Here is a 16,453-nt window from a genome sequence, read left to right on the forward strand (position 1 = left end):
CGGATACAACGGCTGATGGTCTTCGCTAAGTACGCGGAGACGACGTTGATTTGTTGGTGTTCAGAACTTGTGATCTATTCCTCCAGTGAAGGCTATCTTTTTATGACACCAAAATTTATGTAAAATCCGGGTCGGACAAGCAGATCAATCCTGTTGGAGTAGTTCTCGGACCTGGAAAGCGCGTGTGTTTGTGCAAGTTCAGAGAAAGGAGGAAGACTTATGCTGTGTTAGAAGCATCCGTTTAACTAAACCGGACTATCAATTTGAGCATGGATTGTGTAGTGCTTGGTTGGTTATGTGGTTGTTGTTTCCACGGTGAGGTCGTGAGTTCGACTCTTATTGGACGCACAAAAATCCGAATCGTTTTTTCCAACTAATATAAGTACCGTGAGTTTATTAATTAAAAAAATGAGGGGGATTTTACAAAACGTCACGACGGACTAAGAATACCTAGAAACAGTTAACTCACGATATATCTACCTTTAATTAATAAAGTAGTTTTTTCATTAAAAAAAGGAAAGTCTTACCTTCCACCGGTGGATCTGTGCGATCCATCCGTCGTCTCCTCATCCGTTGATTTTTTTCCATCCCGCGCCTAACGTTTTTCTGAAACTGGGCAGTTGTTTTAGAAACTGCCTAGTCCGTTGTCAGCCTACCGCGGCTCCGCACGCACGCCGTCACCGGCCTACCGCCGTCCCTGCTCCGCCGCCCTCCACCGTCGGCCTGTGCGCTGCCCCACCGCCCTCCACCGTCGGCCTGTGCGCTGCCCCGCCGCCCTCCACCGCCGGCCCGCCCCTCACCAGATCCCCACCTCGCCGGATCGCCGGATCCCCACCTCGCGCGGCGAACGAGGAGGTGTGGGGCACGGACGCCAGCGAGCTCCCGTCGCAACAACCATGGCCAGCCCCGGCTCCCTCGGCCTTGGGAGCAAGGTGGTGGAGGAGAAGGCCGTGGAGGTGGTGGACGAGAAGGCTGACGAGGCGGCAGCGGAGGACGAGGAGGAGAAGAAGATGGAGAAGGCGGAGGCGGAGGCCGGGGCGGTCATCGAGGGCACCACCGCGTCCTTCAAGGAGGAGAGCAACCTTGTCGCCGACCTCGCCGACCCCGAGCAGAAGGCGCTCGCCCAGCTCAAGGAGCTCGTCGCCACCACGCTCGCCGGCGGGGAGTTCGACCTGCCCCCCCCGCCGCTTTCTGCAACTCGACCTTTGTTGCAAAAAGTTTCCTGCAACACGACATTTGTTGCAAAAAATTCTTTCGTAAAAATACCTATGTTATAGAAAGACGAAGGAAAAAAATTTCTGCAACAAGCAAATTGTTTCTGAAACTCAACCGTTGTTTCAGGAATTAACGGATCCAAAGTTTATTTTTTGCAACAAAGCGAAAGTTTCTGCAACTCGAGCATCGTTTCAGGAATTGTGTCCAGAGCGGATCAGACGCAGCGGATCGGACGGATACACGCGCGAGATCGAACGGCTGTCGAGGTGGTGGATATTTCGGATACACGCGCGAGATCGAACGACCGTCGAGGTGATGGATATTTAATAAATATCCACGGTAGATGCGTAGGAGTCCCATTAAAAAAACCCTGTACATAACCTAACACACACCCGGCCCCCGGGCACCCGCTTTCCCCCCGGTCTCGCTTGCCTCTCCCTCGCTTCGACTGAAAATCAAAACCCCGAACTCCGACACGCTCCGCCCACGCGCACTCCTCCACGACCCACACGCCTCGCTCGGTCACTCCTCCGGCCGCCGCCAACGCCGCCGTTCTGCACGAGCGAAGACGATGTCGAGCGTGGAGAAGGTGGACTACGTGTTTAAAGTGGTGCTGATCGGGGACTCGGCCGTCGGCAAGTCGCAGATCCTGGCGCGGTTCGCTCGTAACGAGTTCAGCCTCGACTCCAAGGCCACCATCGGTGTCGAGTTCCAGACGCGCACGCTCGTCATCGACCACAAGTCCGTCAAGGCTCAGATCTGGGACACCGCCGGCCAGGAGAGGCAAGAACCTACTGCTCTCCTGCACTTCGATTTCATCCTATCTTTTCGCTTAGATCTGCTTCCTCCCATGACATGGCAATTTCCCCGAAGATTACTCAGTGTTTTGCTGTGAAGCTTGCGTGGTGCCGAGTAGTGCGCTAACACAGTTCGCTCTCGTTTTATGGTTCAGACAAGTCCGTAATTTTCTTATATTTCATTTTTGTTACGTTTATATCGCTGCCTTGTTTGTGCGTTTATGCCCTGTAGAATGTCTTGGTCACTATAGATGTACAGCGTACCTTCATACGGTTGGTAAGATGGCAGATCTCTACTCCACCGTGGTTGAAGTGGATCATTTGTCTTGCACTCTGCCAAATGGGCGGCGTAATGAGATACAGACCATAGATCCGCCATGCGATTCTTGAGCTTGAAGTCTGGCGGCTAAGACTAAGTGTGTTTTGTTAGTTGGATTGATGGAGAGAAGATTTTGTAACCACGGGTGGAAAGTTTACTACTACATTTTGAGACAGAGGGAGTGCTAAATAAAACAGCTTCTGTAAATGGTGTCAAATTTAGCAAGGTATGGGTAGTACTCAAGATTTTTTTATTGGATATTCCATGCATTTAAGTGGTCTGTTACTTATGACTTGTGGGGTACACTCTTTTGGTTGAATGGGTGATGGATATAGTTGGCATTAGACAAGTTGGAATAATAGGATCATTGTTCAGGATATCGGTAACTGGTACCATATCGGTCGTGTGCTGAGTAGGGATAAACCGGCAAATCACTCTATTAACTGAATTTATTGTAACCCATTTATCGGTAGGTTATCTATCAAATCTGCACTGAGAACAGATACATAAACAGAGAAATAGACAATATCCCATACTCCCAAGATCCCAGCAATGCAGTGCATTAAAAGCAAGCAATATATGAAGCATTGATAAGGAGCAGACTGTTGCATGATCTTGTTGCAACTCCACTGATGTAGAATCTTTGACTCGATGGCGACAAATCTGCAATTTGAAAACATAACCATCAGTTTGTGCTCTAATTAGAAACAAATAATCAACTACAGCAGCAGCATACAACAGTGGCAGCAGCAGTAGCATACAACGCTACAAATAATCAAATCCACATCATCAGCAGCGTACAAATGTCAATCTACAACAGCAGCAGCACATGTCTTGCTGTGGAGGGAGGAATAGCAACATTAAACTGTGTAGGGAGCAATTGGTAGGAGGAGCAGCAACACACCTTGCTGCTTGTGGATGCCATGGACAGAGGAGGAGCAGACGACCTTAAATTGCTTCAGGAGGCAGCCACAGCACCGTAGTGTAGACATCAGCGCCGAGTGGAGGGGAGGCGTCACACGTCGGCTTGGGGAGGCACCAGAGATGCTGCAGTCAGACGGCGCCGACAGCTGCTTGGGGAGGGGCTTCGAGCTCGAGCAGCTGGAGCTCGTGTGCTGGTTGGGGAGAGGAGGAAGTGGCATGTGGTAGGTATGTGCGCTGGTTGGGGGAGGAGGGGGTGGCCGGCAGCAAGGAATTGACCGGCGGCTGCTTGAATCGAGCGGGAGAGGAGAGCATGAGAAGTGGGAGCCCAAATTTCCCAACCCTAGGCACAAGGCAGCTGTGATATGCACTGCATGGGCTAGAATTTTTGGACATATAGGCCAAAACAGCAGCTTAGTTAATCATCAGACCCTGGTTACTCCGTCTAACAGCGGATTGTTTGGCTTGCCAGACTGATTATTCGCGTGACCCAGTTAATTGGATGAATAACACCTATTCGAATCGGCAACCGTCCGAGCAACGATTACTCGGCCCGAGTACCATTTACTCGGCCGGTATTTGGAATAGTGAGTAGGATTGGTTAACATTGAAAATGTATGATACTTTTCCTTATCAGCTACATCAGTTCTTCTAGTTGAAGATAATACTCCCCTGTTATGCCTGCCTTTAAATTAAGTTTGTTTATACAATGATAATTTTACTTTCGAGGTGCAAATGCATTGTACTATTGCACATGAGTTACTAGAGTTTTTGGCACACCCTCTTTTTTGAAGTTTGTTGATGGAAAAGAGTCTCATACATTCTGATGACATGTAAATCCTCATTATATCTTATTCAGTGATGTCGAATGACATTTGTCTATTCAAAGCATTAGATCGTGTTTGAGAAACAAGTTCTAATGAATTTTCACGAATCTACCCGTCCTTATCCAGTTAATATTCTTGATTAGACGGGATAGTTGATTTGCAAATCAAACATGTGTACATGTGATCGTTTGATTACCTTACAGTCATTAACTTGGTGACTCGTCTCTCGTTACTTATTTGAGTAGATTCTTTAACTGTACATATAAGGTTAGTAAGTCACCACTGTCATGCTCATTCTCTACTATGATCTCATGGAAAAAGGGTTGGCCGAAGTGCTTGTACTTCTAAAAGAAAAATCTTATATATTCTTTGAATGAGCCAAAACATTGATATGGCTATTTTTGAGCTAGTTATTTCTGACAGTGTGCAACCAGTTCACAATTCTTGGACTGACATGCTACTGAAATTAACTAAAGTATCAGTGTTACATTGTTACTTGTGGAAAAAGTACCAACTATTGCATTAAATATAATAATTTATGTCTTATTTCTTTAATAATCAATATGAGGGCAGGCCTGGCGCAGTGGTAAAGTACTTCCCACTTGTGCCAAGAGGTCGTGGGTTCGAACCAGCCTCTCTGCATTGCACTGTAGCAGGGGTAAGACTAGGTTCCTATAATCCCTCTTCTATGCATTGGGTCTGTCCTTTTCTTTAATAATCAATATACTTCTTGAATATTTTAGTGGAGCCAAAACTAAGACATGTTTTTTTCTCGAAAATCGAAAACATGCGACGTCACTTAGATCTCTTCTGTGAATCCGAATCAGGAGACTTGGGGTACAAATATTTAGTTGAGAATTTCTGGGATTTGTCTCGTGTTTATAGACATGATGTTTTCCTTTTTCCATCAAGCTAGAGAATTCATTTAGGCCTTCTTTGGTTCATAGGATAATCATAGGAATAGGAAATTTGTAGAAAATGAGATGGCATGTATCTCAAATCCTATGAGTAGGGTTTGGAAAAGAGATGTCACTTGGTTCTCACATCATAGCAATTTTTTCATTGAGTCTAGTCTCATGTTTATTTTTCTTTGAAATGTGGAGGATATGAACCAATCCTATGTAGGAATAGGAATCCTCCTATGAACCAAAGGGCTCTAAAAGAAAAGTTCCTACAAGAATCAATCCTATAGAATTCCTGTGAAATTCCTCCAAACCAAAGGAGGCCTTAGTTCCTTCAGTTTTGTTTTTTACTTACATTCCTGATATGACCTTTAAGTTCCAATTGATCTATTATTATATTATTATTAAAACAAGGGGCTAACAAGCCACCACACCTGTCCCTCATAACCAAATTATCCGCTATGTCGATTGTTATACTGGGTCTTAATTATAATGTTGAGTTTTAAAATAAAATTATATACACATATCTACACTAGATTTTTTTTGCAAAGTCCTCTATAATAATAATAATAATAATAAACAAACAAAACCAGCATCGAGCCACCTATAGAATCAATCCAATCCAGCATGTACTAGATGTAATGACATCATGACTTAAATCAGCAATTAATCAAGATCTATGTAGGTTTAGGGTACTTATGGGTCCATAAACATATGACTGTTATGAAAGCAACTTATCTCTACTACAAGGCCCAAGAGGCATATATATATATGTGTAAAATAAGTTATTCTTCACCTAGGTAATCTTACAACCATTTCATAAATAAATTACATTTGGAATAACAATAGTTACATTAATATTGATTCATTACGTAAAATTTGATGTAAAAAATTAAAAATATTGGTCATAAGACCAAAAAACTCGCATTTCATGTATATTTTACACTATGTTTTTAAGTTTGTAATTTTACGTGACATAAAATATTTTTTATGGTGACTATATTTTCTTGCGGTCTCTTTTTACGTATGAAATAAGAAAAAAAATTGAAACATAAAATTATGATGCATTGATGTGAAAAGAGAGGGGGGGGGTGAAGAATGGTTATTCTTCAACCAGGGTGACGAATAGTCAATCCCTATATATATATATATATATATATATATATATATATATATACAGCCTGTCTATTCTGCTAATATTAGCAGAATAGTTATCCCGCACACACTTCCCAACTGCACGCTCAACATTAGTGCACTGCATCCCTATCAAACGAAAACTGCAACGTCACCAGAAAAAACTGCACGCCCTTTTTCGACACCGTTTTGGCTCCAGTTTTTAAACCGTTTGTCGGAATGAGGCATATAATATACCCTTGGATTGCTACGGAAAATCCCCAACTCCGTCATGTTGAACATTTTTCGCGATTTCTAGCGGTTTGAGAGAAGTTTGGAAAATGGTGGGCGCATGACGGGCTGCCGCGACCGCATTTTCACTTTTTTTTTTCTAAACCGCTTGTCCGAATGAAGCAAACGATGTGGCCTTGGAAAGATATCGTCGAGCCGCATCTTTTTCATGTAGATTACTCTCTCTAATTCCTTATGGTTTGAGTAATTTCAAATTTACTAAAAAACGGAATTCTGTTTTTTTGAATTTTTTCCTTTTTTCGACTGTGTTTGCTGCAGTTTTTAAACCGTTCCTCGAAACGAGGCGTATGATACGGGCTTGAAAAGCTGTGGAATATGCGCAATTTTTATATGTTGGTCATTTGTTGAGATTCCTTATGGTTTTAAATAAATTTTGAAAATGGTGCCGCTGCCTACGAGTTGCAGTGAGCTATCGATGAGACGTATCTTTTTCACGTAGAACACTCTCTCTAATCCTTATGGTTTAAGAGTAGTCTGCTTGCTTCTTCGTCTTCCAGGCAATGAGAAAACCACCAAGAAAAACCTAGTAAGCAGAGAGTGAACGTCAATATGAGGGATCACTAGCCCACTTAGCATCCGAATAGGCCTGAAGCTGTAAGGAACCGGAGCGAGGAAAGAACATGCGGTGAGAGATCGTGTCCCGAAGAAATCGAATAACATGAAGGAGGTGACTATAGTGAACCGAAGTGGGAGCAGAGACAAACTGACTCAAAGTATGGACTGGATAGGAGATATCCGGACGAGTGACAGGTAGATAGATAAGACTCCCAACAAAATGACGATAACGCGCCGGATCAGGCAAGGGGGCACCATTAGTATCACGGAGGTGAACATTGAGCTTCATGGGAGTCTCAACAGTGTGCTCATTAGTAAGAGCAAAACGAGCAAGAAGATATTGGATATACTTTTTATGGGAAATAGAAAAGCCATCAGAGGTAGAAGAGACCTTGATCCGAAGAAAATAGCGAAGAGGGCCAAGATCAAACATAAGAAACTGCTCACTAAGACGAGCCTTTACAAAGGTAATATACTCGGGGTCGTCGCCGGTGCTAATCATGCCATCAACGTATAGAAGAAGAGTTCGACCACGAGACGAAAGGTGGACAAACAACGTTGGATCATGAGCACTTGCTGTAAAAGCAGCGACAGTCACCACAGAGGCAAAACGCTCAAACCAGGCGCGAGGGGCTTGCTTAAGGCCATATAGAGTGACGAAGACGACATACCATGCCATCAGGAACATAATACCTTGGTGGGGGCTGAATGTAAACCTCCTCACGTAGCTCACCATTAAGAAAGGCATTCTTAACATCAAGCTGAGACACAGACCAAGGACGAACAGAGGCCACGACAAGAAGTGTATGAATAGTGGTCATATGGGCCACCAGAGCAAAACTCTCATCGTAATCACGACCATGCTCCTGCTGAAAGCCACGAGCCATAAGACGAGCTTTGTAAAGCTCAAGAGAACCATCAGAGCGAGTCTTAACCTTATAGACCCACTTACAAGTGATGGAGCAGAAACAGGGAGGAAGAGAAACAAGATCCCACGTATCGGTGCGCTCAAGAGCAGCAAGCTCCTCGACCATCGCGAAATGTCATTTAGGATGAACAACACCGTCGCGATAAGAAGCCAGCTCAAGAACAGCAGCGCTAGCGGTTGGAAAACCAATGCGATGAACATGCGGAAGCGGATGAGGAGGCAAGCCATAAGTAGGCCGAGACAAGGAAGATGGTACTTCCGTAGACGCATTCACGTTACTTGGACGACGAGTACAATACTGCGGAAAAGATGGAAGAATACGAGGATTCACTGACATAGGCGAAGGTGATGGAGAAGACACCGGGGATGAAGGTGCAGAATCTGGTGATAAGCGAGGTGAGGAAACCATGGGAGGTGGTCGTGTCGGATCTGCAACAGTCGGAGAAGTAGGGACAGTAGGACGGACAAGCAAGGGCTCAATAGAAGTGATAGGTGTGTTAGGAAAATTGAGGAAAGATATATCCTCTACTAAAAAGGTCGAGGAAGATGGATGCGGGTGGAAGGGACGAGACTCATCAAAAGTCACATCTCGAGAAATACGCATCCGACGACCGACAGGATCCCAACAGCTATAGCCCTTATGCTCATCGCTATAACCTAAGAAGACACACTCAACTGACTGAGCGAATAGTTTGATGCGTTCACGAGGGGCAAGAAGAACATAGCAAACACAACCAAACAGACGAAGCGTCGAGTAATCGGAAGAACGATGAAAGAGACGTTCGAAAGGTACGCCACCCTGCAGAGCAGTGGATGGTTGAAGGTTGATGAGATAGGCGGAAGTGGAGACAACATCAACCAGAAAGTAAGGCGGAAGAGACGCGACGATCATCATCGCACGAGCCATCTCAAGAAGGTGACGATGCTTGCCATTCTGAGCATGAGCACCAGGACAAGAGAACTGAGCAAGAGTACCCTGCTCAACAAGAACTCCACACAACATCTTGGAGATATACTCTCCAGCAGAGTCAACACAGAACACACGAATAGGCGTAGAGAGTTGAGTGTGAACCATGACAGCAAAATGCTTATAGATAGATAAGACCTCACTACGAGAAGACTTAAAATATATCCACGTGTGTCGAGAGAAATCATCTATAAAGATAATATAGTAGCGATGACCTCCCTTCGAGGCAAAGGGAGCTGGACCCCAAACATCAGAGTGAACAAGGTCGAAAGGACGTTGAGACATAGTCTCACTATGAGGATACAGTAACTGGACATGTTTAGCAAGCCGTCATCCCTGATAGTCTAAAGACACACCGCCAGAGACGGATCCAAGAACACCACGTTGAACTAAGGATGAGAGACGAGAGCCGCATAAGTGACCAAGGCGATGATGCCACTGCTGAAAAGAGCTGGTAGACAAGGCAACAAAGGCAGAGAGACCGGCGCTCGTGGCAGCGGAAGGAAGGTGAATCCAGTCAAGCTCCTACAGACCTTGAAAGTCACGACACCGAGGGCCAGCACCTAGAAGAGCACCGGTGTGTCGATCAAGAATGGAACATGAGTCAAAGTCGAGAACGACCCGACAACCAGAATCAACACTCTGACCACCGGACATGAGTTGCATGGTAAGTCGAGGAACATGAGCAACATCAAGAACATGAAAAGACGAAGTGCTTAGAATGCGTCGACCAGTAACCGGGAAGGAGGTACCATCAACAGTAAGAACATGAACAGGAGAATCGATAGGTCGAACAGAGGATAAAGTGGATGAATCATGAGTCATATGAAAAGATGCTCCAGTATCAAGAATCCATGGAGATGTACCTACTTGTGTGGACGTCAACCAGTAACCGGGAAGGAGGTACCATCAGCAGTAAGAACATGAACAGGAGAATCGATAGGTCGAACAGAGGATAAAGTGGATGAATCATGAGTCATATGAAAAGATGCTCCAGTATCAAGAATCCATGGAGATGTACCTACTTGTGTGGACGTCAACCAGTAACCGGGAAGGAGGTACCATCAGCAGTAAGAACATGAACAGGAGAATCGATAGGTCGAACAGAGGATAAAGTGGATGAATCATGAGTCATATGAAAAGATGCTCCAGTATCAAGAATCCATGGAGATGTACCTACTTGTGTGGATGGTTGTCTCACAATGGCAGAAGAGTCAGTACCAGAATCAACAGAACCTGTCGATGGAGAGCCAGAAGATGGAGCTAGCAGGCATCGAAGTCGCACAATCTCCTGCTCAGTCAGGGGCGCACCGGAAGAGGTCGACATAGATGTACCCGACCATAGAGAGTCAGGGGCAAGCAACAGGTCACGAAGACGCACAATCTCCTGCTTCGTAAAGTACACGGCCGAAGTAGTCGACGTATCAACACCGAGAGAGGAGCAACAACCACCATCGAGGGAAGCCGCTAGATGTGGCGATGTAGTATGTCCAGTAGCATCCACAAAGACCGGTGGAGGAGAGGAGGTTGTATGCAGACAAGCACCAAGCGCTAAGGGTAGCTGCGTGCACGAGGCATAGTCCATGGAGCCATATGCACCAACACTATTGGTGAAAGTCGCGAGAGGAGTCGGTGTAGAGCGACAATCACCATGTGTGAAGCTAGGGACAGTAGTCACAGAAAAGGAATCACCACGACCATCTGTAGGAACTGGTGTAGAACGACCATCGCCATCAGCGAAAGTTGCCGCGGGAGACAACAACACAGATGGACGAGAACCAAGCATCGAGGGAAGGCACATGTGCGAGACGGGGTCAGTGTAGGGTACACCGAAAACACCGTCGAAAATCACCGAAGAACGGGCAGCAGACAACATGACATTTTTTACAGCAACGGTAGAACAAGCAGGCTCCCGAGCTGGCGGCTTGGACGGGAGTGCTTGGGTGGATAGTGGATGGTTCGACCCGAAGATGGGAGGTGTTGTCCTTCTACAGCTCAACCGATCTGGACGGAAGTACGACGGGACGGAAGTACGACGGGACGTACAACTGCTGCCTTCAATGGAAGTGAGGAACAAGGAGACGCGTGCAGCCACACCTACAACGGGAGGTCTTGGGTGTGGAGGGAGCCGATTTGGGAGAGCAGTTGGGAGATCCGATCGAGAGACAGCCGCTGCCCGATCTGGAGAGTAGAATCGACTGGCAGCTCGATCAGGCCGCGTCGACGGGCAACAAAGATCGACAACAGGTAGGCAGCAAGTGCTCGATCCCGGGAGGTGTGGCCTGGTCTGTTCGATCCCGAAAAGAAGACACACAACAGGTGGCCCAATTTGTTAGATCCCGAAAAGAAGACACGCGCAGGCCCGATTTGATCGATCCAGGGGAAAACGCACACAACGGGCGCGTGGGACGATGGAAGGAGCAGGCCGGCGCGTTGACTTGCAGAGGAACGGGTGGAGGGCCAGCGGCTGCAAGGGAGAGAAGACAACGACGGCCATGGAGAAAGGCCGCGACGTCGGTTGGATCATAACATATGTGACGGGGATATGGCCCACGAGTAGGCTCAAGGAGACAAGACAGCATATTGAAACATCGGGGCGTCCAACGCCCCTCGGTTCGGCTGCTCCGGCTGGCTCCTCGGTCCGGTTGGCTCCCTGGTCCGGTTCCTCCAGCTGGCTCTCCGTCCGGCTCCCCTAGTTGGCTCTCCGTCTGGTACCCCCAGGTGGCTCCCCGGCCAGCTCTTCGAGGTTGCTCCCCGGCCGGCTCGCCCAGCTGGCTCCCCGTCCGGCTCGCCCAGCTGGCCTGCTAGGCGAAGTCAACCGCAGCGTCCCGTCGGACATGACAAGAAGGCATTGTAGCCACGCCACTTCAGGGTCATTGCTCTCCAACAGTCCAGCACTATTGGCAAATAGTGCCCCACTATGCACATGTCACGTGTCACCTTCAATAGTGTAGTTAGGCCATGTGGGCCACCCCTTGTCCCTGGGCATCCCTTTATAAGGTGGCCCAGGGAGCCCTCCCATGGCAGCTCCTTCACTCCCTCTCATTCTCACACACCCACACCCACATTCCAGGAGAAGAGGAGAGCTCACAACCTCCTTCTCCCCCCTCCAGACAGCTCTAGGAGCAACCATGTACCATCATATACATCTCATATATGCATCCAATGTTCAAAAAAGCGGAGCGGAAGGCCACAACTTAGAGCAATGACCGCTTAAGCGCAGCTTAACCGGGATTAAGCTTTTTTTTTAAAATTGACCAGAATTTGGCTGTCTTTGGATAATATGCATAAGAAAATAGGAAATATAGCACATCGGTAACTAAAAATCTGAAATAGCATAGAAGGCTGAGGTTCAGTGGTTCACACAGAAGCATAAATGCACAATATTGTCTTAGAATGAGCATATATAAGATAAATGGCAGCTGCAGCCAAGCAGGAGCAGCAGCAGCAGCCAAGCAGCAGCAGCAGCCAAGCAGTGGCAGCAGCAACAGCCAAACAGCAGCCCCAAACTTCATGGATCATCATCCGCATAAGTGCGCCCAGTCACCACTTCATCTTCATCATCCTCGTACTATGTCCCCCTCCTCTGAATCTGAAACTGAGTAAACCCTAGCCTAACAAGCCAGTATTGGGCCGGGCAAGTAAACACTTACCCCTTCAGCCTGTGGCCCATCCTTGCTTTTTGAACGCGTAAGCGCGCTCAACGATCGCTTAGCCGGCGCTCAGCGCTTAAGGGGCCGCTAAATTCCGCTTTTTTCCGCTTAACGCTAAAATCTACGCTAAGGGCAGAAGCGAAGCGTTTAGCCGACGCTCAGCGCTTAAGCGCGATTAAGCGCCGCTTAAAAACGCTTTTTTGAACATTGTATGCATCAGACATGCAGGAGTAGGGGTGTTACCTCCACGCAAGGACCCCGAACCTAGGTAAATCACCGTGTGTTGTCGCCCAAACCCGTCCCGGATCTCCACCGTAGCCTTGCTCTCACCTCTCGATTAGCCATCCCATGGCATCTGCCATGAGAAAACCACGACAATATGGCTTTTACGAATGTGCATGGTCAATTTGTTTTAAGTTGGACTACTAACAGATACAGAAAAGTATTCGCGAAGTAAAATTTTATAGTACCATTCATCATTAATAATATATTTTTATAATTACTTGGTAGTATGTGGCTACAAAAACCAATGGTAAAAGATGCATATTGTAAACCATGCCAATATGTAGGACGCCATCTAATTACGTGGGAGGAGCAAGTAGAGATTGCCAAATAGCAAATCATATATTTATCTTTATTGCTGAGGTGGACGCAGTGGTGGCTTTAAGTGAGTGAGATATATGCATTATTTTTTCCAGTGAATATGCACTTCTAATTGTATTTTTGGAAGATAATAGTAGGACAGGTCTAGCAATATAATAAACATCAGCCTAAATTTAAGTCCAGAAGGTGTTGAAATGAGATGACGAGGCTGACTGATAATAACCTCTAATGCATGGGTAGGAGAAAAAGGCAAAAACAGGGGCATGATCAGAAAAAAACTACGATGAGAGGGACTTGGAAAACAAGCAGATAACTTTAAGCAATAAATCATGGTAAGTATGCAATGTGACATTTCAATTGTGCTAAAAATGGTAAATGCAAAACAACATAGACAATATGAGAAAGAACAATCAGTGATGAAAGTAAGTGAGAGATGATTTACTGTCAAATATTTTGATAATAGATGGTTATTTGACATAGACAGTTAGTCTAAGACTAGGGAGGAAGCATATAGATGCTTGACGCTGTAACAATCGAAAATCATCATAACAAATCCAAGTTTGACAAATCCAATGAGGCGGGTGAACGCAGAAAATCACTAGGTTCAAGTGGGAGAGTAGTTGGTGAAAATTTCATCAAAAAGTTATTAATAAGAAGATCAACACGATGCACTTGGTCTTATGTTGGTCACGTTTATCATAACAAGCCAGTGCACGTAATGGAAATATTACCATTGAGGTGTGATCATGTTTCCATTGAGACATTCATTTCAAATATATTTTGAATGATAGTTGATTGCATGGCATTTTCTAAAGAAAAAATATAAAAATACATATTAAATTGTCTAGCCGCGCAAGCCCGTGGGCCATTGTTGGTTCCCCACTTTTTATCTGCAACTACTCTCTTGAACTGTGCACAAGCATAGTTACCCTTAAATATATATAGTTCAAAGTTCCAAAAGTGGGCAACTACTTGTAACGGTTTCTTTGGATGTTCTCAGATGCTCTCCTGTTGTAGGCTAGGAGAATGGACAACTACTTGCAATGTTTTGTTCAAATGCTTTCACTGGCTTTTTCTCCTGTAACTTGTTCTCTAAAACTAGGTCATATGATGCTTACGTATCTACTCTCCCATAATGTAAAGACCCTTTTTGACACTACACTAGCGTAAAAAACTGTCTTACATTATGGGACGGAGGGAGTATTTTTTTGCCACCGGAGCTTTGTTGTTTCTGGCTGCTTTTACCTTTTCCATCTCGTTTAAACTGCATCCTACAAGCTGTAGAGTTGGATGCTATATTTTAGAGAACTGTACTACACATGCAGTTGTGAACTGTGGGTAGGAAAAGGCAAAATTCCTAGCCTCCCATAATGTAAAGACCCATTTTGACACTACACTAGCGTAAAAAACTGTCTTACATTATGGGACGGAGGGATTATTTTTTTGCCACCAGAGCTTTGTTGTTTCTGGCTGCTTTTACCTTTTCCATCTCGTTTAAACTGCATCCTACAAGCTCTAGAGTTGGATGCTATATTTTAGAGAACTGTACTACACATGCGGTTGTGAACTGTGGGTAGGAAAAGGCAAAATTCCTAGCTGGTTGAGTTGGAAAAAATATTTGTGGTTTTCTCTAGTTAAAGCATGAAGGTTCAGTGTCCTAATATTCGATATGTTTGCTCAACGTTGTTGTACGTCCCGTTACCAACTTCACCTGCTGCTTGTCTCAATTACTGCAGGTACCGAGCTGTCACGAGCGCATATTACAGAGGCGCTTTGGGAGCTCTGCTAGTCTATGATATCACCAAGCGCCAGAGCTTTGACCACATACCTCGCTGGCTGGAGGAACTCCGAGGTCATGCAGACAAAAACATTATCATCATGCTGGTTGGCAATAAGAGCGACCTTGAAGATGAGCGGGCTGTAAGCACTGAAGATGCCAAAGAGTTTGCCGAGAAGGAGAACCTCTTCTTCCTGGAGACGTCCGCGCTGCAGGCCACCAATGTTGAAAGCGCCTTCCAGACTGTCTTGTCAGAGATCTTCAAGATCCACAGCAAGAAGAACATAGTGACCGACCCAAAGGCCAATGGTGCTGCGCCGCCGCTGGCCGGCAAGAAGGTTCTTGTCCCAGGCCCAGCACAGGAGATCCCGAAGAGCAAGTGCTGCGGTTCTATGTAATTTCTGCTACAAAATTTGTTGGATTTGTGTGTGTTTTGAGAATATTCACGGTGTCTGGCTATAGATCCCCACTGAGTCTTAGGTTTCAAGTATTGGTTCATTTAGTGAGACGGATGGGGTCGGTGGCAGAGCAAGATTTTGCACTCATCTCCACCGACTACGAAGTTAGGGAGTGAGCAGATGAACTCCATTTTCATAGGTCCGAGCTGTGTGATTGATTATCAATTGACGTGTATGATGACTCAGGACACCGCAAAGCCTTTATGTAATGTTATACATATACCGAGTATTATATACTGTATATACTAGCACATGCTGGTGCGTTGCAACGGGATACAGTTGCTGCTTAAACCAATCGGGAGCACATCCCTTTGATTGCCCCATCATATAGGTTTTGGGCACCAAAATAATACTATTGCAAGGAGCAACTCTCTGACCCATAGTATTTTATAACATAAAAGGATTCAACTATGCAGCGGTGCCGTATGATGGTGCTCTCATGCGGCGGCTCGCATGCACATGCCGTATGATGGTGCTCTCATGCGGCGGCTCGCATGCACATGCACCTAAAATATACGTAGAGATTCTCTTGAATGCTTGAAATTCAAAAAGTTTAATCTTTAAAACCGTTAATTCAATCGATGATCTGTTTTCACCGCTGGCTTTGTCGTGACAAGATCTTTGAAACTAGATCCCATGTCGACATGTATCGACAAACTTTTTTTTCCTTCCGTAATTGCCACATTGTTCCATTCACTTGCTATATTATTAACCACTTACTTGCCCAATAAAAATAATTTAATTGCCATATTTTTTGATGTCGTTTCGTGCAAAGCTTGTCGATGCTTATAAATGCAGTCCCCAAAATGTTTTGATGTGCTTGTCATTTTTATTCTACTAAGTTGTCATGTGGTCTCATAAAGCTTGTAGATGCTTATAAAATCACAGTTGCCACATATATTTTTTGTGCTTGTCATTTTAATCCTACCTCGTTATCATATTGTCTCATACAACTTGTCAGTCATTGTAAAAAAAAAGTTGTCACGGTGTTTGCTGTATTTATCTGTTGAATTCTATCCTCGATTGTTATGTTGTGTCTAAATAAAAGGACATTTGATTGTTCTGAAACGTAGTTGTGGTAGTGTTTTGTTGTGCCGGTTAGTTCA

The 16,453-nt window shown here is 45.4% G+C and overlaps 1 protein-coding gene across 1 annotated transcript; it reads left to right on the plus strand.

Annotated features, from left to right (window-relative positions):
- The first annotated feature begins 1,630 nt into the window (after positions 1–1,630).
- Positions 1,631–15,588, plus strand: LOC123428862 (ras-related protein Rab11D-like). Its single transcript, XM_045112980.1, has 2 exons — positions 1,631–1,998; positions 14,849–15,588. Exons 1-2 carry the CDS (start codon positions 1,787–1,789, stop codon positions 15,285–15,287), a joined length of 651 nt encoding a protein of 216 aa, XP_044968915.1. The 5' UTR covers positions 1,631–1,786; the 3' UTR covers positions 15,288–15,588.
- The last annotated feature ends 865 nt before the right edge of the window (positions 15,589–16,453 follow it).

This window comes from Hordeum vulgare, chromosome 1H (genome assembly GCF_904849725.1).
Source record: "Hordeum vulgare subsp. vulgare chromosome 1H, MorexV3_pseudomolecules_assembly, whole genome shotgun sequence".
Lineage (NCBI taxonomy): Eukaryota > Viridiplantae > Streptophyta > Magnoliopsida > Poales > Poaceae > Hordeum > Hordeum vulgare.

What these genes read in the sequence shown, in the direction of transcription:
- LOC123428862 (XM_045112980.1), top strand. Translation starts at nt 1,787, where the DNA reads ATGTCGAGCGTGGAGAAGGTGGACTACGTGTTTAAAGTGGTGCTGATC. An exon ending in GACACCGCCGGCCAGGAGAG is followed by an intron (nt 1,999 to 14,848) that starts GCAAGAACCTAC and finishes CAATTACTGCAG; the next exon opens with GTACCGAGCTGTCACGAGCG.